Source organism: Oncorhynchus clarkii, chromosome 20 (genome assembly GCF_045791955.1).
Source record: "Oncorhynchus clarkii lewisi isolate Uvic-CL-2024 chromosome 20, UVic_Ocla_1.0, whole genome shotgun sequence".
Classification (NCBI taxonomy): Eukaryota; Metazoa; Chordata; class Actinopteri; order Salmoniformes; family Salmonidae; genus Oncorhynchus; species Oncorhynchus clarkii.
This window is the reverse complement of record NC_092166.1, coordinates 18,000,137-18,023,594: the sequence shown is the minus strand read 5'-3', so window position 1 is coordinate 18,023,594 and position 23,458 is coordinate 18,000,137. Positions and strand designations below refer to the sequence as shown.

The following is a 23,458-nucleotide window of genomic DNA, read 5'->3' as shown; positions in this document are numbered from 1 at the left end:
ACGAGAGACCGGGACCTTGTGAGTCATTCACTGTTGTGCATCATGCGCCAGGTGATCTAATTACAGTATGGAATTCACAACTAAATGTTTGCCAGCTAGATACCTTCACTATCAACTGTCTAAAATGTACTAAATGCTCAGAAGTTGTGCATTTGGTAGGCTAATTTAGTAGCTAAGTGGTACGCTTCTACCAAAATCGAGCATTTGCTTGGTAACAGCAGAGAATCCTCTCCTGGATCAAGAGCATTGCTGGTTAATATTTGTTTTGTGCGTACAGCAAACTGTGAGTATCATTTTTTTTTGTTACTTGTATAGTTTAGGCCAGAAACTGTACAAAATGTTCCCAATGCACTAGTTAAAGAAAAGGAGAACCGCACTCTAGGAGCTCAATTATTGCATCTGAGCTTCTAGAATGTGCGGCTCTCCTTTTTCTTTTTCAAGTGTTATACTCCACTAGCCAGCACCTTGTTTAACCTCTCTGATCTCCCCATCCCGGATCCGGTATCAGGAATACAGACTCAAGCTCATTACCATAACGCAACGTTAACTATTCATGAAAATCGCAAATGAAATAAATATGCCATCTCTCAAGCTTAGCCTTTTGTAAACAACACTGTCATCTCAGATTTTCAAAATATGCTTCTCAACCATAGGAAAACAATAATTTGTGTAAAAGTAGCTAGCTAGCGTAGCATTTAGCGTTAGCATTAGCGTTAGCATCCAGCACGCAACATTTCAACAAAAACATAAAAGCCTTCAAATAAAATCATTTACCTTTGAAGAACTTCTGATGTTTTCAATGAGGATACTCTCAGTTAGATAGCAGATGCTCAGTTTTTCCAAAAAGATTATTTGTGTATTAGAAATAGCTCCGTTTTATACATCATTTGGCTACCAAAACATTTGGCTACCAAAAAAACCCGAAAATTCAGTCCTCAAAACGCGAACTGTTTCCAAATTAACTCCATAATATCGACTGAAAACATGGCAAACGTTGTTTAGAATCAATCCTCAAGGTGTTTTTCACATATCTCTTCATTGATATATCGTTCTTGGAAGCATGGTTTCTCCCCTCAATCAAATGGAAAAGTACAAGCAGCTGGCAATTGCGCACCGAATTCCACGCAGGACACCAGGCGGACACTTGGAAAATGTAGTCTCTTATGGTCAATCTTCCAATGATATGCCTACAAATACGTGACAATGCTGCTAAGACCTTGGGGGAACGACAGAAAGTGTAGGCTCATTCCTTGCGCAATCACAGCCATATAAGGAGACAATGGAAAACAGAGCTTCAGAAATTCTGCTAATTTCCTGGTTGACGCATCATCTTGGTTTCACCTGTAGAATAAGTTCTGGGGCACTTACAGACAATATCTTTGCAGATATTTCTTTCAAAAACTGTCAGGAATGTGCATAGTCGAGCATCTTTTCGTGACAAAATATCGCGCTTAAAACGGGAACGTTTTTTATCCAAAAATGAAATAGCGCCCCTAGAGATCCAACAGGTTAAGCATTCTAGTACAGTTAAATAGTGGTCACACACACTGACTGACCAAAACGTTATTTTGTTGGGATTTACATATGTCCCCATTACCAGTAAAACCTATTTCTTTCACTTACTTGCTGTGCTGTTTCGTTGTTCAGTCTCAACCAGGATTTCGTCAAGCAGTGAAGTTTCAGCTGTCTGTGGCCTCTTCCACGGTGCGCACTGTCACTGTTTCCATTTTTACCATTTTGTCCAACATTCTTGAGCATGCAATACGGCTTTCCCCAGTACGAAATCCTAGTAGACCCACTGTGCTGTCAGACTCGGCATGCTCATGGGGCTGACATCGCTGGTCCAAATGTCAGTCGTGAAGCTAATAGCAGTGACGCCCGTAGCAAGTAAATCAAAGTTTATTTGTCACGTGCGCCAAATACAACCGGTGAAATGCTTACTTACGGGCTCTAACCAATGGTGCGGGGGGGAAAAGGTGTGTGTAGGTAAGTAAAGAACTAAAATAACAGAAAAAATATATTTGAAAAAAGAGTAGCAAGGCTATATACAGACAGACACCTGTTAGTCAGGCCTATTGAGGTAGTATGTACATGTAGGTATCGTTAAAGTGACTGTGCATGTATGATGAACAGAGAGTAGCAGAAGTGTAAAAAGAGGGGTTGGCGGGTGGTGGGACACAATGCAGATAGCCCGGTTAGCCAATGTGCGGGAGCACTGGTTGGTCGGGCCAATTTAGGTCGTATGTACATGAATGTATAGTTAAAGTGACTATGCATATATGATAAACAGAGATCAGCGTAAAATAGGGGTTGGGGGGGCACACAATGCAAATAGTCCGGGTAACCATTTGGTTACCTGTTCAGGAGTCTTATGGCTTGGGGGTAAAAACTGTTGAGAAGCCTTTTTGTCCTAGACTTGGCCACTCCGGTACCGCTTGCCATGCGGTAGTAGAGAGAACAGTCTGACTGGCGTGGCTGGGGTCTTTAACTCATAGATGTGCGTTTCAACAATACTGTCTAACTCCGGTATGGCAACATTTGAAAAATAGCGGCTACTTGGTAGTGTGTACCGGTGCTCGACTAGTCGGCGAAAGCCAACATCATCCACGACAGAACTGTTGATTGTCAAGGGCAATGAATTCCATTATCTTGGCGTTAATGGATTTTGCCTTTGCATTGTCCACACAGCATACATTGGGCTGTGTTGTACGTGTAGTGCTATATTTTTCGTGGCGTCACTACGTCATCTACCTACGTTATATAGGTATGCACGGTAGCTTTGACATCGGTTTTGCACATCGCCGTTAAACTAGACAGTCGGACCAATGCCGATATTGGAATTTGTAGCTAATATTTGCCGATTTCCGATATGCTTACCGATATATCGTGCACCCCTAATTTCTATCAGAACTCCCGCTCCGATACCGTCTGACCGACAGATAAGGGAGAGAAGAACTCATGGCTGGTGTGTGGGGTCCTTGATGCTGTGTGCCTTCCTCAGACACTGTTTTGAGTAGATGTCCTGTATGATTGGGAGCATGGTCCCAGTGATGTCCCAACGGTTTTTGTCCTTGCTGAATTTATGATGCACACTTTGAAGATGTTAAAATAACTGTCCATTTACTTTTCAGCCAACAAGACAAGTAACTAACAGCAAAATCACTAGCTTAATTCAATCTACTATTCCCCCATAGTAGAACAATTGACCTGTCTGGGGCCGTTGTGGGACGATGGTGCCCAAATTCATACAACCAGTATATAAAAAATACACTTTTGAAAAGCGGGCTGATGCAGCAGACCAGAACGTTTTGGCTTAGTGTTCATATACTATTATTTCTTCACATAAGCATAGTAATGCACACCCGGCAGTAGGCTGCGCGCAGATGTTTGTTCCGTAATGCAATTAGCGGGAAAACAGTTTCCAAAAGCGCACCCCACATGTGAGTGGATTCATGTGACAGAGATTAAAATATCCATGAGAAATGAGAGGACATCTGAAGATTCAACAATTCGGATGGGTTGCTAATATGACTAGGTTTGTGCCACTGACTTCTGAACAACGAGTTGATTTGAAAACCAATAGAACATGAGAGAAATCGGCTACTTGTTTCAATGGCATAATATAATTGGTTCCACGTTTCTATTGTCGGGTTTTTGCTAGGCCACCTTAAAGCAAGATAAGACATGCCTCATAATATGAAGTAAAATGTTAAACGTGGAAATCTAGCGGAACCCCTCGACAACATTCCGCTGAAAAGGCAGCGCGCGAAATTCAAAAATATTTTATAGAAATACGTAACTTTCGTACATTAACATGTCCAATACAGCAAATGAAAAAACTCCTTGTTAATCTACCCATCGTGTCCGATTTCAAAAAGGCTTTACAGCGAAAGCACAACATATGATTATGTTAGGTCAGCGCCAAGTCACAAACACACAACCATTTTCCCAGCCAAAGATAGAAGTCACAAAAAACAGAAATAGAGATGAAAATGAATCACTAACCTTTGATCTTCATCAGATGACACTCATATGACATCATGTTACACAATACATGTATGTTTTGTTCGATAATGTGCATATTTATATCCAAAAATCTGTTTACATTGGTGCATTACGTGCAGTAATGTTTTGATTCCAAAACATCTGGTGATTTTGCAGATAGCCACATCAAATCCCAGAAATACTCATAATAAACATTGCTAAAAGATACACGTGTTATGCATGGAATTTTTAGATCCAATTCTCCTTACTGCAACCGCTGTCAGATTAAAAAAAATAAATAAATACACTTAAACTTTACGGAAAAAGCATAATCTGAGTACGGCGCTCCAAGCCCAATCCAGCCAAAGAAATATCTGCCATGTTGGAGTCAACAGAAGTTAGAAATAACATTATAAATATTCACTTACCTTCGATCTTCATCAGAATGCACTCCCATGAATCCCAGTTTGACAATTAATGACTGATTTGTTCCATAAAGTCCATTGTTTATGTCCAAATAGCCACTTGTTGTTAGCGTGTTCAGCCCAGTAATCCATCTTCATGAGGAGCGAGCACTTCGTCCAGACAAAAACTCAAAGTTCCATTACAGGTCATAGAAACATGTCAAACGATGTATGGAATCAATCTTTAGGATGTTTTTAACATAACTTCAATAATGTTCCAATCGGAGAATTCTATTGTCTGTAGAAAACCACTGGAACAAGAGCTAACTCTGCCAGACCACTGACTCAATTCAGCTCCCATTCCCCCCTCCTTTATAGCAGAAGCCTGAAACAAGTTTCTAAAGACTGTTGACATCTAGTGGGAAGCCTTAGGAAGTGCAATATGACCCCATAGACACTGTATATTCGATAGGCAATGACTTGAAAAACTAAAATCGTCAGATTTCCTACTTCCTGGTTGGATTTTTCTCAGGTTTTTGCCTGCCATATGAGTTCTGTTATACTCACAGACATCATTCAAACAGTTTTAGAAACTGTTAATAATATGCATATATTAGCAACTGCCATATATAGCATATATTAGTCATCCAAGCTACTCAGTCCCAAAGAGGTTAAAGGGTTTTTCTTAATTTTTACTATTTTGTACATTGTAGAATAATAGTGGAAACAGAACAAGGAATCAAGTAATAACTAAAGTGTTAAACTACTCAAATATTTTATATTTGAGATTCTTCAAAGATGACAGCTTTGCGCGCACTCGACATTCCCTCAACCAGGCAAAGGCAAACACACGATTGCATTTGTTATTTCATAGTTTGGATATCTTCACTATTCTACAATGTACAATTAAAGAAACCCTTGAATGAGTAGGCGTATCCTAACTTTTTGACCAACAAAACCCTCTGCTATGAGACTCGAAATTGAGCTCCGTTGCATCCAGTTTACATTTTTTCATCCTTGATGTTTCTACAACTTGGTTGGAGCACCTGTGGTAAATTTAAATTGATTGGACATGATTTGGAAAGGCGCACACACCTGCCTAATATAAGGTCCCACAGAAGACAGAGCAAAAACTAAGCCATAAGGTCGAAGGAATTGTCCGTAGCGCTCCGAGACAGGATTGTGTTGAGGCACAGATCTGGGGAAGGGTACCAACAAAATTGTGCAGCATTGAAGGTCCCCAAGGACACAGTGGCCTCCATCATTCTTAAATGGAAGAAGTTTGGAACCACCAAGACTCTTAACTAGAGCTGGCTGCCTGAACAAACTGAGCAATCAGGGGAGAAGGGTCTTGGTTAGGGAAGTGACCAAGAACCTGATGGTCACTGACAGAGCTCCAGAGTTTCTCTGTGGAGATGGGACAACTTTCCACAAGGACAACATTCTCTGAAGAACTCCACCAATCAGGCCTTTTTATGGTAGAATGGTCAGACTGAAGCCACTCATCAGTAAAAGGCACATGACATCCCATTTGGAGTTTGCCAAACGGCACCTAAAGGACTCTTATGCCATGAGAAACATGATTCACTGGTCTGATGAAACCAAAATTGAAGTCTTTGGCCTGAATGCCAAGACTGAGCTTTGGAGGAATACTCAGATTTAAAGAGGAGTCTGTAATTTGATTATGGGGTATTGTGTATAGGCCAGTGACACAATCTCAATTTAATCTATTTTAAATTCAGGTTGTAACATTTTGAAGAAGTGAAGGCGTGTGAATACTTTCAGAAGGCACTGTAGGTCCTGTAGGTCGTCTGATTTTAATCCGTGTTGACAGTGGAGTAGTCAACTGCTCCTTTCTGTGTAGAAAAGCCCATGTTTAATGCCTGCTTCTTTCTTCAGTCAATTCTGTGTTGCAGATAGCTGAGAAAATGCCTCTTAAAAGGAAGCTTGAAGCCTGTGGAAGTTGGCAGACTCGTACATGATTCTTTAAAGTCCAAGTGCTGTCAATGTATTGTCCTGTGGTTTATATATTGTGCAACTGATCAAATTTTTGTACACTTTTAGTGCTCGTTCAATCTGTGTTATTTCCTTGTAGTTGCTGGTAGGGGTGTAGTGGTTTACCAAACCCACGGTTCGGTTCGTTTTTGGGGTCACGTTTTTTGCCACAGATGTTTTTTTTTAATGGGAGCGTGCAATTCGCATGCTGACTGCAGGTATGTCCACCAGAGTTGTTGCCAGATAATTTTATGTTCCTTTCTCTACAATAAACTGCCTCCAATGTTGTTTTAGAGAATTTGACAGTACTTCCAACCAGCCTCACAACCGCAGACCATAATGACCACGCCAGCCCAGGACCTCCACATCTGGCTTTTTGACCTGCGGGATCGTCTGAGACCAGCCACCACAATGATGAAACTGTGGGTTTGCACAACCAAAGAATTTCTGCACAAACTGTCAGAAACCATCTCGGTAGCTCATCTGCGTGCTTGTTCTCCTCACCAGGCTCTTGACCTGACTGAAGTTAGGCATTGTGTCTGACTTCAGTGGGCAAATGCTCACCTTCGATGGCCACTGACACGCTGGAGAACCGTGCCCTTCACAGGCGAATCCTGGTTTCAACTCTACCGGTCAGATAGCAGACAGTGTGTGGGCAAGCGGTTTGTTGACGTGAAGAGTGCCATGGGGTTATGGCATGGGCAGACATAAGCTACATACACAATTGCATTTTATCGATGGCAATTTGAATGCAGAAATACCGTGACTAGATACTGAGGATCATTGTCGTGCCAATCGTCCGCCGCCATCACCTCATGTTTCAGCGTGATAATGCACAGCCCAGTGTCGCAAGAATCTGTACACAATTCATGGAAGCTGAAAATATCCCAGTTCTTCCATGGCCTGCATACTCACCAGACATGTCACCCATTGAGTATGTTAGATGGTCTGGATCAACGTGTACGACAGTGTTCCAATTCCCGCCAATATCCAGCAACTTTGAAGAGTGGGACAACATGCCACAATCAACAGCCTGAAGAACTTCATGTGAAGGAGATGCACAAGGCAAATGGTGGTCACACCAGATAGTGACTGGTTTTCTTGTCCACTCCCCATACCTTTAAAAAAAAGTAAGTATCTGGGACCGACAATGCATATCTGTATTCCCAGTCATGTAAAATCCATAGATTAGGGCCAAAGGAATTGACTGATTTCCTTATGAACTGTAACTCAGTACAATCTTTGCTATTGTTGCGTTTTTATATTTTTGTTCAGTGTAATTAACAACTTTGGCTTGCTTCTATTGGCTAGAGCAGGTACTACCTGTTTGCTGAAATGGGTGCGAGAGGGATGTTTCGAACGTGGCCTGCACTTACTTCCATGACGTTCTCAACCACCTAGAATGGGCCCATAAACACCTATCGCTCTTGTATTTTTTTTTGGCATGGTCAGAATCGACTGAAAAGCTGCTTGAATGCAGAGGAGATGAAGTTGTCTCTGCATTTCTGTCTTGCTTTGGTGGTAGGACAAGTGGGGTAATTTCAGTGTAAACGTGTCAACATGTTTGAGGTGTTGGCAGCTACATAGGCTATTGAACAGTGGTGACGTACTGTTAACGTTTCATCCATAACTCTCTGTCCATCGCCGTTGAAATCTACTGGGAAGCCGAAGTGTTCCCAAACTAGAGATTTAAACAATGGAGGAGAATTGTCCACCACTCACCATATTGAGATAAAAACGGCTGCATTAGGCCTTTAAGAATTCATCTGGATCAGTGAAATAAATGGCAAACTGCAATTCATAGACCAGAGTTGCAAACACTTGTTGGTATTCTGATCTTTGTGGCAATTCATATCTGGCAGTGAAATACTTTAATCAGACGTCTCAAGTAGGCACCTGGAAATGCAAATGCGCTACGCTAAATGCTAAATGTACTCGTTAAAACTCAAACGTTCATTAAAACACACATACAGGGTATTGAATTAAAGCTACACTCGTTGTGAATCTAGCCAACAAGTCAGATTTTTAAAATGCTTTTCGGCGAAAGCATGAGAAGCTATTATCTGATAGCATGCAACACCCCAAAATGCCTGAAGGCGACGTAAACAAAATAATTAGCGTAGCCGGCGCTACACAAAAACGCAGAAATAAAATATAAAACATTCATTACCTTTGATGATATTCTTTGTTGGCACTCCTATATGTCCCATAAACATCACAAATTTGTCTTTTTCCCGATTAAATCCGTCCATGAATGCCCAAAATATCCATTTGTATAGCCTGTCTGCATCACGAAAAAAGCTCTCTTCCAACACGCAACGTCATGTTTAAAAATTATATAAGTTGCCTATATTCTTTGACAAAACACTTCAACCTACTTTTATAACCCAACTTTAGGTATTTGTAAACGTTAATAAGCGATCAAATTGATCACTGGGCGATCTGTATTCAATAGCAGCTACAAAAGAAAAGTGTCAATTTTTCAATCTTCCAAAATCGATTGAGATAGGCTGGATGGAATCAAGGATCTATTCGTAATGTCTCAAAGGATTTTTGTCAATGAAAATGACGTTTTTGGCGACATCGTGTGGAAGCTGTAGGAATTGCATCCGTCTCCATATTAAATTTGGTTTCCTTTAAATAATCCATGAAAGGGGCGCATGGATACTTTTTTCAGATTTCAGTGACCAGTTTTTCTTGCGCTTTTCGATGAAACACACGCTCTGTTATAGTCACAGCCGTGATTTAACCAGTTTTAGAAACTTCAGAGTGTTTTCTATCCACACATACTAATCATATGCATATACTATATTCCTGGCATGAGTAGCAGGACGCTGAAATGTTGCGCGATTTTTAACAGAATGTTCGAAAAAGGAGGGGGTAGGATAGAGGTTAAAGGTCATATGAGCCAAGAGCCCCCCCCCCCTCAATACTCAACTGGTAGACCAAATCAGGACCCAGAACGTGGTCAATATGGACCGCAAGTTGGGCTTCGACCCCTGGTATCATATAACCACACATAAGACATGGAAGAATGTGTAGATTTGCAGAAAATTTGCCTTTAAAACGTCAAATATATTTTCTCCATGTTAAATGTGTAGAATTGCTTTAAACTGCAAAATGTTCTCTCTGCCAACAAGCGGGGTGTGAACAGTTTTTTTTGGGGGGGGGGGGGTTCGGGGTGCATGGGTTGTGAGGTGGGCGTTTACTACGCCGTTTTAATTACATGATCCACCTGGACCTTTGTGACTGGACCTTCTCAAATAGTACTTGAGTACCCCTGGCCTAGACGATATCCAAAAACAAATAGCAATACACTAAATTCATACATTTTCTGTTTTCAATTGTAAACACAATACCACACTTTTCCAAAGTAGTCCATGTTGCTGTTATTTCCAATTAAATCAAGGCATTAGAATATACCGGAGGGCTTACGCTGGTTTTTGTTGAGCAAAATGCGCCTGCGAGGGTCTAATGCTGCGTACAGAGCCCTCGGCTCACTCGCCCTCCACACACTGTAGGCTACAATACCTTGAGTTTCCCTGTATGTTTGATTTTCATTAAATCATACATGGTTGTTTTTCTGGCCTAAAATACATTAGTTCATAAGGGCAGAATATTGTGTGTGTGTGGCCTACAGAAGTTTGATCAGTTATACCATTAAATGCAAAAATATTTGGATCGGGTAGAAAGCAGACATTGGTAAGAGACCATGCTTTATGGAATCTAGCGCCGAATACATTGATTTGCCCATGGTCAATACGTAAAAAAACGTTTAGTTATGAAATGCCCACCGTGTACTTATGTTTGTCCTCTGTAGTTGCTTGCACATCTTTGTTTTCTGAAATCCATACTTTTTCAATAATTGTTAATCAAATACTAGTACTGACTGTTTCCTTGTTGAGATTCAATTGGTGCATTTGCTCGGCGTTGCCATCTTAGAGCAACAGCAATGAGCAAACAGTCGGGGGTTGCCTGGCGGACTACTTTTTCTATTTGGCTAGCTACTCAATGTGCTTGTGGAAAACATTGCAATGGGATTGCATTTTTTTTATAAACTTAAACATTTTTTTTTTATAAATCACTATTTTTTTTATTGGCCATAAGCTGGCTTTTACCGGCTAATGGAAACCCTGTTCCACTGGTGGTTTGTAGTGATTTGAGATGACGGTCATTATTTGTTGCTGTAAAGTGCATAATCTGCCAGGTGCCTGGTCCAAACTAGCTCCCAGACTTTGAAACCGAAGAATAGGAATTTTTAGTTACGAAACTGGTATGAGTTAAGCCTACATATTGCCTTGGATATAAAGTGTACTTGGGTTTTGCACCTGGGGAATAGCCTAGTAAATCGGTGACTGACTACCATTCCAGCACTTTTACCCTGGCCTTGCCAAGTCCTGCTGTTTTATTTTCCATTTTCCAGTCCTTTGTTTTTCTAGTACTCTCTCTCACAATCACCTAAACTCTGAAGGTGATTCTGTTTCTATCAGTAATGATTTGACCCTTGATTTAATCCTAGCAAACGGATAAGATCGCACAGTGCTTGAGATTCACTCTGATTTATGTACTCTAGGAGTCAATTACTTCAACTTCCAGCTGACCCTGTCAATTGACCTATTAAAGAGGTCTGATTTGATTGTTAAATCCTAGGGCCTGTTGGGCAGAGGTATGTTCATTCATTTGACCTCATTCCTCTACTCCTCTCTGTGGTTCTGTGTGGCACAGTTGATAGAGCATGGTGACTGCAATACCAGGATTGAGGGTTTGTTTCCCGCTGGGTCCACCCACATGAAAATGTTTGCAAGCATGATTGTAAGTCGCTTCAGATAAAAGCTTCTGCTGAATGTGTTGATTATTATTAAGATCTCTTTCTCTAGGAACACCATCTCCAGAGGGCCATGTCGGCTCAGTCGGTGTATGGAGAGAAACACAACATGGTCATCCCTGTCCCGGAGGCAGACGGCAACATTGCCTACTACGAGTCCCTCTACCCCGGAGAGTTCAAGATGCCAAAGCAGCTTATTCACATACAGCGTGAGTAGTGGACCTGGCTGCAAGGCTCTAGTACCCTATACTACCGCTCAATCCCAAATCGACCCAAACACTCTCCCTATGCACTTTGGGCAATCTGACAGGGTTTGATTGGTATAAGTAATATGATGAATCTTCCACCTAGCCTATCAGAGGGCCCGGTGGAATTGTTTCCATATTGATTGCAGCTGGCAGATACTCCTAGATCTCCACAAGTCCCTAGGAAGTTGGGTCTAGGTGTCCATTTGGGATTTGGTCATACCTCAGCTTGGTTTATGGAGAGGTGTTGATAACATCTGAATGTGGTTTATCTGTTGCTAGGCAATAGTGATGAGTAGTTTTATGCCCTGGTGGCAAAGTTTCATGAACCAATTCAGAGACTAACTAATACATATTGAAGGAGAGCCAATCTATATACAATTACAGCTGACTTTGAGACTGTAAAACGTTGTTTGAGTGAACCTGAATCTGGAAAATTAAAGGTCAAATTGCTTCTGTAGACTCCTCCTCTCCACCACTCTATGGCAAGGAGTTTTGTTGGTAGTAGTTGAGACTTGTAAGGCATAATTCTTAAGCATTGTGGGATCTAGCCTTAGTATTAATTTAGTAGGCCTAATCCTCTCGTACATGAATCATACTATTTGTTATTGCTCAAGATAAGAGCTCAGCTAAATTTTATTTCCTGGGCTCATTATTGGCCGATGTGAGATGGTCCTGGGAATTGCCATGGAACTCACAGTATAATATCACGATACTTAGGTGCCGATTCGATAATGTGCTTTGATGTTCCCAACATATTGCTCACCATATGTCTGCTGCAGAGAGGAAAAACCAAAATGAGTTTTAATCAGTAAGGGAAATAAGTTCTGAGAAGTTGTTGTTGCTAACTACAGTAGCAAAACAATTGTTACTTAGAGTCAAATATCTATATCCTCCCAAAATAATATTGCAATATGTAACTTATTTTTTTTCCCCACAACTTTTTCTGTGTCATTATAGCTAGGCAATTGCGTTAATTCACGTTACCTTGTTAGTAGAGGCTGCCGAAAACTCAATCTAACATGATTGGAATTTAATTGATTTAAATGAATGTGTGTTAGTTTTGGATTCAGGATTGTCATCCGTCTTGGGCTTTGAAAGCTACATTTAAATGCAGTTGCCAAGATGCTGCCATAAAGTTTCTCTGGCTTGATTTGCCTGAACCGACCAAATGTAAATTAATCACTTTACCCCAATCAATACCACCATTGCTTTAGTCAGAATTAAAATACTAGTAGCTCGGAACATAAGTCAGCATTATGTCAAACTGGGAAGATGGGCTAGAAGGTCTCCTGTATCCCGTAATAGGAAAGGGGAGCATCCAGCTCTTCTTTTGAACTGTTGGAATGGAAACGCAATGGCTTAAGCACCAGGCTACTGTGATGCTACTACGTTAGCATGTGTGCTCAGTGGTAACAGGAGAGCTACACTGGGGCGTCATGGACGCGTAGCTTTTGCAGGCGTGGGCAGACCTTAAGTTCTCTAGGATATGGGGCAGCATTTGGAATTTTGGATGAAAAGCAGGCCCAAATTCAACTGCCTGCTACTCATGCCCAGAAGATAAGATATGCATATTATTAGTAGATTTGGATAGAAAATACTCTGAAGTTCCTAAAACTGTTTGAAGCATGTCTTTGAGTATAACAGAACTTACGTAGCAGTTGAAACCCTGAGGACAAACCATTCCGATTTTTATTTTTTGGGGTCACTCTCTTTTCAATGGGTTTTCATTGGAATCCAGATTTCTAAGGAACTTGCTTGCAGTTCCTACCGCTTCCACTAGATGTCAGTCTTTAGAAATTGGTTGAGGTTTTTCCTTTGTGTAATGAAGAAGTAGCCCTGTTCAAAACGAGTGTCACTTCATGTGTACTGTTTGATAGAGGCGCGTGACCAGAAAGCTAGCGTCAGTTTGTTTTCTTCCTGTATTGAACACAGATCATCCTGTCTTCAATTTGATCGATTATTTACTTTAGAAAATAACTAAAGTTGTATTACACAAGTAGTTTGGAATGTTTTGGCAAAGTTTACAGGTATCTTTTGAGATATTTTGTAGTCACGTTGCGCAATTTGGAACCAGTGTTTTTCTGGATCAAACGCGCCAAATAAATTGACATTTTGGATATATATGGACAGAATTAATCGAACAAAAGGACCATTTGTGATGTTTATGGGACATATTGGAGTACCAACAAAAGAAGCTCAGAACTGATTTGGCAGGCGAAAACCTGAGAAATCCATTCAGGAGGTAGTTTTCTATTCAATGCCATTACAGTATCCATTGATTTAGGACTCAAATTGCAGTTCCTATGCCTTCCACTAGATGTCAACAGTCTTTAGAAATTCTTTCAGGCTTGTATTCTGATAAATGAGGGAGTAAGACCAGTCTGAATGAGTGGACCCTGATGTGTCACAGAGCATTTTCATGCGCAATCCCGAGAGTGCCTTTCTTGTTAACCTTTTTATATTGACGACTTTATTGTCCGGTTGAAATATTATTGATCATTTAGGCTAAAAACAACCTGAGGATCGTCTGACATGTTTCTATGAACTTTACGGATACAATTTAGATTTTTTTTTGTCTGCCTGTTTCGACTGCGTTTGAGCCTGTGGATTACTGAAGAAAACAAGCGGGGGAAAAATGTTTTTTTTTTATTTTAACCTCTGAACCACCCATCCCAGATCCGGTATAATTGTCATCAGCAACGCTGAATAGCACAGTCAAATAATATTACTAGAAAATATTCATATTCATGAAATCACAAGTGCAATATTGCAAAACACAGCTTAGCCTTTTGTTAATCCACCTGTCGTCTAAGATTTTGAAATTATGCTTTACAGCAAAAGCAATACAAGCGTTTGTAAGTTTATCGATCCCTCGACAAAAGAATAAGTACACTTAGCATCCGGTAACTTGGTCACGAAAATCAGAAAAGCAATCAAATTAATCGTTTACCTTTGATCTTCGGATGTTTTCATTCACGAGACTCCCAGTTAGACAACAAATGTTCCTTTTGTTCCATAAAGATATTTGTTATATCCAAATACCTCCTTTAGTTTGGTGCGTTATGCCCAGGAATCCACCGGAAAGAGCGGTCACGACAACGCAGACACAAATTCCAAATTATATCCATAATGTCCACAGAAACATGTCAGATGTTTTTTATAATCAATCCTCAGGTTGTTTTTCAAATATCTATTCGATAATATATCAACCGGGACAGTTGGCTTTTCACCAGGACCGGGAGTAACAATGGCCGCCTTTCTCTTTTGCACACAATTCACTCTGAGAGCCCCCACCTATCCACTTACGCAATGTGGTCGTTCATGCTCATTCTTCAAAATAAAAGCCTGAAACTATGTCTGAAGACTGACACCTTGAGGAAGCGATAGGAAAAGGAATCTGGTTGATATCCCTTTAAATTGAGCAATGGGAGGCTATGGAAAATGGAGTTTTCCAAATAGAAGCCACTTCCTGGTTAGATTTTTCTCAGGGTTTCGCCTGCAATATCGGTTTTGAAAACTTCAGACTTTTCTATCCTAATCTGTCAATTATATGCATATTCTATCATCTGGTCCTGAGAAATAGGCCGTTTACTTTGGGAACGTTATTGTTTCCAAAAATAAAAATAGTGCCCCCTAGCTTCAAGAGGTTAAGAGACTTTATCAAACAAATGGAACATTTATTGAGTAAATTAATGTCTTCTGAGTGCAACCATATGAAGATCATCAAAGGTAAGGGATTAATTGTATCTCTATTTCTGAGTTGTGTAACTCTTCTTCTTGGCTGGTTACTGGTTAATGATTTTGTCTGCTGGCCTATGTTCTCAAATAATCGTAAGGGTTGCTTTCGCTGTAAAGCATTTTTTAAATCTGACACCGTGGTTGGATTCACAAGAAGTTCATCTTTAAACCCATGTAAAATATGCTTTGTTTTCTGAATTTTTATGTTGGCCAGGTGGGACGCTAGCATCCCACATACCCTAGAGGGGTTAACAATCAATGACCCATATTAGCAAACATATTTCATTTCAAACTTCACATTTCTCTAGTATAGACTACTTATCGTCATGAACAATATCAGCAAAGTACCTGTGAAAATGATCGGTATGGTCTGTCTAACTTTAGATTTGTCACCCCATCTCTACTCCATTCTCATGTCTGAAGTTCTCACCTCTCCCTCTCTCACCTGTAGCTTTCACCCTGGACACAGAGCAGCCGGACTATGACCTGGACACAGAAGATGAGGTGTTTGTGAACAAGCTAAAGAAGAAGATGGAGATCACCTTCCTGCAGTTTGAGGAGATGGTCGACCGTCTGGAGAAAGGCAGTGGGCAGCAGGTAAGTCTTGGAATCTGCATCCTAAATGGCACACTATTCCCTACATATAGTGTACTACTTTTGACGGGAGCCCTAAGTGCCTTGGTCAAAAATAGAGCACTACACAGGGAATAGGGTGCATTTGATGGGATAAGAGGGAGTAGCCTACAATGGGCAGTCATAGCATCAGACTAGCATCCTGTCCAGGGGGTGTACTGTCTTGCACATCAAGCTGTGTCACGCTACAGAAACCAGAAATTGTTACTCTACAATCAGGGGATCAGAACAGAGACCCTGTCGCCTCCCAAATGTGACTCCCTGCTCCTCCCTCACCTCTTCCCCCGATCAGGCGGTGAGCCTGCAGGAGGCCAAGCTGCTGTTGAAGGAGGATGACGAGCTGATCAAGGAAGTGTTTGACTATTGGACCAGGAAGAGGAAAATCGGCAAGCACGGCACGCTGCACCCCACTGTGAAGCAGGAGAAGAGGGACGGCTCCAGCACCTCAGACCCCTACGTGGCCTTTCGCAGAAGGACGGAGAAGATGCAGACCAGAAAGGTAGGATCCCACCTCTAGACCAGGGCATATCAAACTTTATTTGTCGCATGCGCCGAATACAACAGGTGTAGTAGACCTTACCGTGAAATGTTTACTTACAAGCCCTAACCAACAATGCAGTTTAAAAAAATAATATAGATATCAAAAAATTTAAGAGCAGCAGTAAAATAACAATAGCGAGGCTATATACAGGGGGTACCGGTACAGAGTCAATGTGCGGTGGCAGTGGTTAGTCAAGGTAATATGTACATGTATAGTTATTAGTGACTATGCGTAGATAATAACAGAGTAGCAGCACTGTAAAAGGGGGGGACAGCAATGCAAATAGTCTGGGCAGCCATTTGATTAAATGTTCAGGAAGGAGTCTTATGGCTTGGGGGTATAGAAGCTGTTTATAGAAGCCTCTTGGACATAGACTTGCCGTGCGGTAGCGTAGCAGAGAGAACAGTCTAAGGTGGCTGGAGTCTGACAATTTTTATGGCCTTCCTCTGACACCACCTGGTATAGAGGTCCTGGATAGCAGCTGGGCTGTTCGCACTACCCTCTGTAGTAGAGGTCAACCGATTAATTGGAATGGCCGATTTTAAAGTTTTCATAATAATCGGAAATCTGTATTTTTGGGTGCCGATAATTATTATTATTATTTTTCATAAATGCAATGCAACCTTACAGTTAACTAGTCCAACGCAATAACGACCTGCCTCTCTCTCGTTGCACTACACAAGGAGACTGCCTGTTACGCGAATGCAGTAAGCCAAGGTAATTTGCTAGCTAGCATTAAACTTATGAAAAACAGTATCATAATCACTAGTTAACTACACATGGTTGATGATATTACTAGATATTATCCAGCGTGTCCTGCGTTGCATATAATCTGACTGAGCATACAAGTATCTGACTGAGCGGTGGTAGGCAGAAGCAGGCGCGTAAACATTCATTCAAACAGCGCTTTTGTGCGTTTTGCCAGCAGCTCTTCGTTGTGCGTCAAGCATTGCACTGTTTATAACTTCAAGGCTATCAACTCCCGAGATGAGACTGGTGTAACCGAAGTGAAATGGCTAGCTAGTTAGCGCGCGCTAATAGCGTTTCAAAGGTCACTCGCTCTGAGCCTTCTAGAAGTTGTTCCCCTTGCTCTGCATGGGTAACGCTGCTTCGATGGTGGCTGTTGTCGTTGTGTTGCTTGTTCGAGCCCGGGGAGGAGCGAGGAGAGGGACAGAAGCTATACTGTTACACTGGCAACACTAAAGTGCCTATAAGAACATCCAATAGTCAACGGTTAATGAAATACAAATGGTATAGAGGGAAATAGTCCTATAACTACAACCTAAAACTTCTTACCTGGGAATATTGAAGACTCATGTTAAAAGGAACCACCAACTTTCATATGTTCTCATGTTCTAAACAAGGAACTGAAACGTTGGCTTTCTTACATAGCACATAATGCACTTTTACTTTCTTCTCCAACACTTTGTTTTTGTATTATTTAAACCAAATTGAACATGTTTCATTGTTTACTTTAGGCTAAATTGATTTTATTGATGTATTATATTAAGTTAAAATAAGTGTTCATTCAGTATTGTTGTAATTGTCATTATTACAAATAAAAAATAACAAAAATTTGGCTGATTAATCGGTATCGGCGTTGAAAAATCATAATCGGTCGACCTCTACTCTGTAGTGCCTTGCGGTCAGAGGTCGAGCAGTTTCCTTACCAGGCAGGATGCTCTCGATGGTGCAGCTGTAGGACCTTTTGAGGATCTGATGACCCATGCCAAATCTTTTTAGTTTCCTGGGGGCAGGAATAGGTTTTGTCGTGCCCTCTTCACAAATGTCTTTTGTGCTTGGACCATGTTTGTTGGTGATGTGGACACCAAGGATCTTGAAGCTATCAACCTGCTCCACTACAGCCCCATCGACGAGAATGGGGGCGTGCTCGGTCCTCCTTTTTCTGTAGTCCACAATCATCTCCTTTGTCTTGATCACATTGAGGGAGAGGTTGTTGTCCTGGCACCGCACGGCCAGGTCTCTGACAATATTATAAGGGGTAGTTGACACGATTCCCGTACACCGATAAAGTCCTGGTCATTAGAAATTCCTGCTGAGCATGGATTTTAGTTTAGGACTAGGCTTTGTGTGTGTGTACCCCTACGCATTTCCATTTCAACTGATTATAGGCTTACCCTAGGTTATTGACAGCAGATGAGTTAATTAGTGGTGAAATTGCCCCCCTCAGAACCGTAAGAACGAGGAGGCTGGGTATGAGAAGATGCTGAAACTGCGGCGGGACCTGAGCCGAGCCGTCACCATCCTGGAGATGATCAAGAGGAGGGAGAAGAGCAAGAGAGAGCTGCTGCACCTCACCCTGGAGATCGTAGAGAAGAGGTGGGTACTACTCATAGATGTACTCAAGTTTTTCAGGTCATGTTGCTCGGATGCCAGTCATCTTAGTCAGGACAACTTTCATTCTGGAAACTGATCAAATATGGTAAAATAATGTATACAACAGTGCATATGTAGATATCTGCTTGGGTGTATATACACTGCTCAAAAAAAGAAAGGGAACACTAAAATAACACATCCTAGATGAATGAAATATTCTTATTAAATACTTGTTTCTTTACATAGTTGAATGTGCTGACAACAAAATCACACAAATTATCAATGGAAATCAAATTTATCAACCCATGGAGGTCTGGATTTGGAGTCCCACTCAAAATTAAAGTGGAAAACCACACTACAGGCTGATCCAACTTTGATGTAATGTCCTTAAAACAAGTCAAAATGAGGCTCAGTAGTGTGTGTGTGGCCTCCATGTGCCTGTATGACCTCCCTACAACGCCTGGGCATGCTCCTGATGAGGTGGCGGATGGTCTCCTGAGGGATCTCCTCCCAGACCTGGACTAAAGCATCCGCCAACTCCTGGACAGTCTGTGGTGCAACGTGGCGTTGGTGGATGGAGCGAGACATGATGTCCCAGATGTGCTCAATTGGATTCAGGTCTGGGGAACGGGCGGGCCAGTCCATAGCATCAATGCCTTCCTCTTGCAGGAACTGCTGACACACTCCAGCCACATGAGGTCTAGCATTGTCTTGCATTAGGAGGAACCCAGGTCCAACCGCACCAGCATATGGTCTCACAAGGGGTCTGGGGATCTCATCTCGGTACCTAATGGCAGTCAGGCTACCTCTGGCGAGCACATGGAGGGCTGTGCGGCCCCCCAAAGAAATGCCACCCCAAACCATGACTGACCCACCGCCAAACCGGTCATGCTGGAGGATGTTGCCGGCAGCAGAACGTTCTCCACGGCGTCTCCAGACTCTGTCACATATGTCACATGTGCTCAGTGTGAACCTGCTTTCATCTGTGAAGAGCACAGGGCGCCAGTGGCGAATTTGCCAATCTTGGTGTTCTCTGGCAAATGCCAAACGTCCTGCACGGTGTTGGGCTGTAAGCACAACCCCCACCTGTGGACGTCGGGCCCTCATACCACGCTTATGAAGTCTGTTTCTGACCGTTTGAGCAGACACATGCACATTTGTGGCCTGCTGCAGGTCATTTTGCAGGGCTCTGGCAGTGCTCCTCCTGCTCCTCCTTGCACAAAGGTGGAGATAGCGGTCTTGCTGCTGGGTTGTTGCCCTCCTACGGCCTCCTTCACGTCTCCTGATGTACTGGCCTGTCTCCTGGTAGCGCCTCCATGCTCTGGACACTACGCTGACAGACACAGCAAACCTTCTTGCTACAGCTCGCATTGATGTGCCATCCTGGATGAGCTGCACTACCTGAGCCACTTGTGTGGGTTGTAGACTCCATCTCATGCTACCACTAGAGTGAAAGAACCACCAGCAAAGTGACCAAAACATCAGCCAGCAAGCATAAGAACTGAGAAGTGGTCTGTGGTCACCACCTGCATAACCACTCCTTTATTGGGGGTGTCTTGCTAATTGCCTATAATTTCCACCTGTTGTCTATTCCATTTGCACAACAGCATGTGAAATTTATTGTCAATCAGTGTTGCTTCCTAAGTGGACAGTTTGATTTCACAGAAGTGTGATTGACTTGGAGTTACATTGTGTTTAAGTATTCCCTTTATTTTTTTGAGCAGTCTGTTTGCTAGCCATCTTGCCAACATTGATTAGGCCTATTGGATCTCTATGGTACTACTGTAGTGGAATAGTTAGGATCTGCTTAATAGAGTTGTACTTCTGTTACAAAATAGTTTTTGATTGTCTGGTGATTTGATTGAAATCCAGTTATTTTATTAAAATTGTTGATTATGACTTTGATCTTTGCCCTTCCAGGAACGTTATGTCGGACTTCGGTGGTGAGATCATGGCTGAAGTGCTGGCCCAGCGAGCTCTGGCCAAGCCTGCCCATATTATTCCCCTGGCGCCGCTGACCAACAGCAACCAGTACAGACATCAGGACCACATGGACCTCAAGGAGTACAAGTCCAAGGTGGGTGTGTGAGTTGGAGAGAAAAAAAGAGGTTGATCTCTCATTGGCCCGTATTCACATAGTGTCTCCTAGTAGGAGTGCTGCTGATCTAGGATCAGTTTTGCCTTTTGGATCACAATGGAGACAGTGACCTGATCCTAGATCAGCATCTCTACTCAGATATACTTTGTGAGTACGGGCCAATTACTCAAGGGTTTTTTCCTGCTTTCCCTCCCAAGAAATTGCTAGCAAGTGAGTGACAAATTGAAATGTCTGTCCTTCCCTTCTAGCCGGAGAAGACTGAGGTCGTCAGGCAGAAGAGGAAGTATGAGAGGAAGCCTAAAGTCTTACCCCTGTCAGCTGCTGCCCCTCACTACTCTGGCCCCTCTGTGTTCAACGCTAAGGACGTCCACCAGTATGACTTCCCCAGTTCAGATGATGAGCTGCACTCCCAGGTAGGCAGAGCGGTTAGACATGGGTCTAGGGGTCCATTTGGGACGCAACCCAACGTCCTATGCACTTGAAGATCTGAGAGGATTTGATTAGTATAAGCAATATGGTGAGACTTCCACCTAGACTATCAGAGGGCAAGATGGAGCTATGACCATATTATTGTCATCTGCCAAATCTCCAAGTGCTTAGGGTGGATTTGGGATTGGGCCTTGGACATCTGTGCGGGAAACTTTTTTATTTGGTCATAATGTAATTTTGGTGACCTGTGACTCCTCTCCCTCTAGATGCACTCCGGCTCCTCAGAAGCTGAGGAGGAGAATGACCCCGATGGTTCCTTTTCATTCCGAAGGAAAGCAGGCTGTCAATATTATGCTGTGAGTATAAATTACTCATCTGATAACTTTATTGTACATTTACACAAGTTAATTTTGTACCCAATATCTGTACATTATATACTATATGACCAAAAGCTCGTTGAACATCTCATTCCAAAATGATGGGCATTAATATGGAGTTGGTCCACCCCTTTACTGCTGTAACGGCATCTACTCTTCTGAGAAGGCTTTTCACTAGATGTTGGAACTAGGGATGCACGATATATTGGTGAACATATCGGAATTGGGCGATATTAGCTAAAAATGCCAACATCGTTCTGATGTCTAGTTTAATAATTCTTGGAACTACCCATCCCGGATCCGGGAGAATTGTCATCAACTACACTAATTAGCATAGCGCAACGGTCAAAAAAATATTACTAGAAAATATTCATATTCATGAAATCACAAGTGAAATATAGTGACAAAACAGCTTAGCCATTTGTTAATCATCCTGTCATCTTAGATTTTGAAATTATGCTTTACAGCCAAAGCAAGACAAGCGTTTGTGTAAGTTTATCGATAGCCTAGCATAGCATTATGTCCAGCTAACAGCAGGAAGCTTGGTCACAAAAATCAGAAAAGCAATCAAACGTTTACCTTTGAGCTTTGGATGTTTTCACTCACGAGACTCCCAGTTAGACAGCAAATGTTCCTTTTGTTCCATAAAGATTATTTTTATACCCAAAATGCCTCATTTGTCACGTTATGTTCAGAAATCCACCGGAAATAGCGGTCACGACAACGCCAAAATGATTTCCATAATATCGACAAACATGGCAAACGTTTTTTATAATCAATCCTCAAGGTGTTTTTCAAATATCTATTCAATAATATATCAACCTGGCTTTTCAGTATGTGCGAGAGGAAAAATGACTACCTCTGTCTTTTACGCAAGAATCACTCAGAGCCCTCAGCTGGCCACTGACGCAAAGTAGTCTTTTACATACCTATATAACGTAGGCACATAATGTAATAACGCCACGTAAATGTTTGCACTACACGTGTAACACAGCATTCTTAACCTAGCCCACACAATGTTTGCTGTGTGGGTTGAGCAGTCATTTGAAAGAGTAAGAACATATTGGCAAGACAACTCAAAGACGAAATCCAGTAAAGCCAAGATAATGAATTTCATTGCCCTTGACAATCAACCGTTCTCTGTCGTGGGTGATGTTGGCTTTTTCAGACAGGTCGAGCACCGGTACACACTACCAAATGCGCTGTTTTTCAAATGCTGCCCTACCGGTGTTACACAGTAATAGTGTCACTGCTATTAGCTTCACGACATGCATACTATGGAATGCTGTTTGGGTCTTTGCTTGTCAAAATAGGTACAGTAGCACTGTCAAAGCTGTACAAAAAGTCTGCAAACACCAACCACGAACAATGTTTATAATACCGTGTTGGTAATAAAGCATTTGTTCGACAGCAACTTCTGGAGTAGTTGGCACCAATACAACCAGCCTGAAAATTGACCAGTAGAAACTGCAGTCATTTTCATTATTCTTAACAATGATTTAGGAGTCTTTGTGATTAAGTATTAGCTAGGTTGCCACTTGTTGTTCACCTATTGAAATTGAACTTCAGTTCATGAAAAATAAATAGCTAGCCAGCTACTTAACCCTGTTGCCCAAAGCTAACGTTATAAGCAGCCAGCTAGCTTCATCTGGCTAGTGAGACTCGACCGGACCAGGTATGTGTTGTGACGCTAGCCACAATAAGGATTAGACACAATAGTGGAATTTACGGTTTGCCTTCAAATAGAGGTATGTCATTGACAGTGATCCAAATGAATACAAATAGTAGAATTATGCTAGTAGCTGGCTAGCTATTTATTTTTCATGAACTGAAGTTCAATTTCAAAAGG

At 41.9% G+C, this 23,458-nt stretch overlaps 1 protein-coding gene across 2 annotated transcripts in view; it reads left to right on the top strand.

Annotated features, from left to right (window-relative positions):
* Positions 1 to 23,458, top strand: part of LOC139376027 (enhancer of polycomb homolog 1-like) — a 49,215-nt gene that overhangs the window by 12,583 nt on the left and 13,174 nt on the right. For both annotated transcript variants that reach the window (XM_071118107.1, XM_071118108.1), the window contains 7 exons: positions 11,261 to 11,417; positions 15,646 to 15,791; positions 16,120 to 16,326; positions 18,560 to 18,708; positions 20,626 to 20,782; positions 21,052 to 21,216; positions 21,499 to 21,588. In XM_071118107.1, coding sequence (XP_070974208.1) covers positions 11,261 to 11,417; positions 15,646 to 15,791; positions 16,120 to 16,326; positions 18,560 to 18,708; positions 20,626 to 20,782; positions 21,052 to 21,216; positions 21,499 to 21,588 — 1,071 coding nt within the window. The remainder of the gene's footprint in view (positions 1 to 11,260; positions 11,418 to 15,645; positions 15,792 to 16,119; positions 16,327 to 18,559; positions 18,709 to 20,625; positions 20,783 to 21,051; positions 21,217 to 21,498; positions 21,589 to 23,458) is intronic.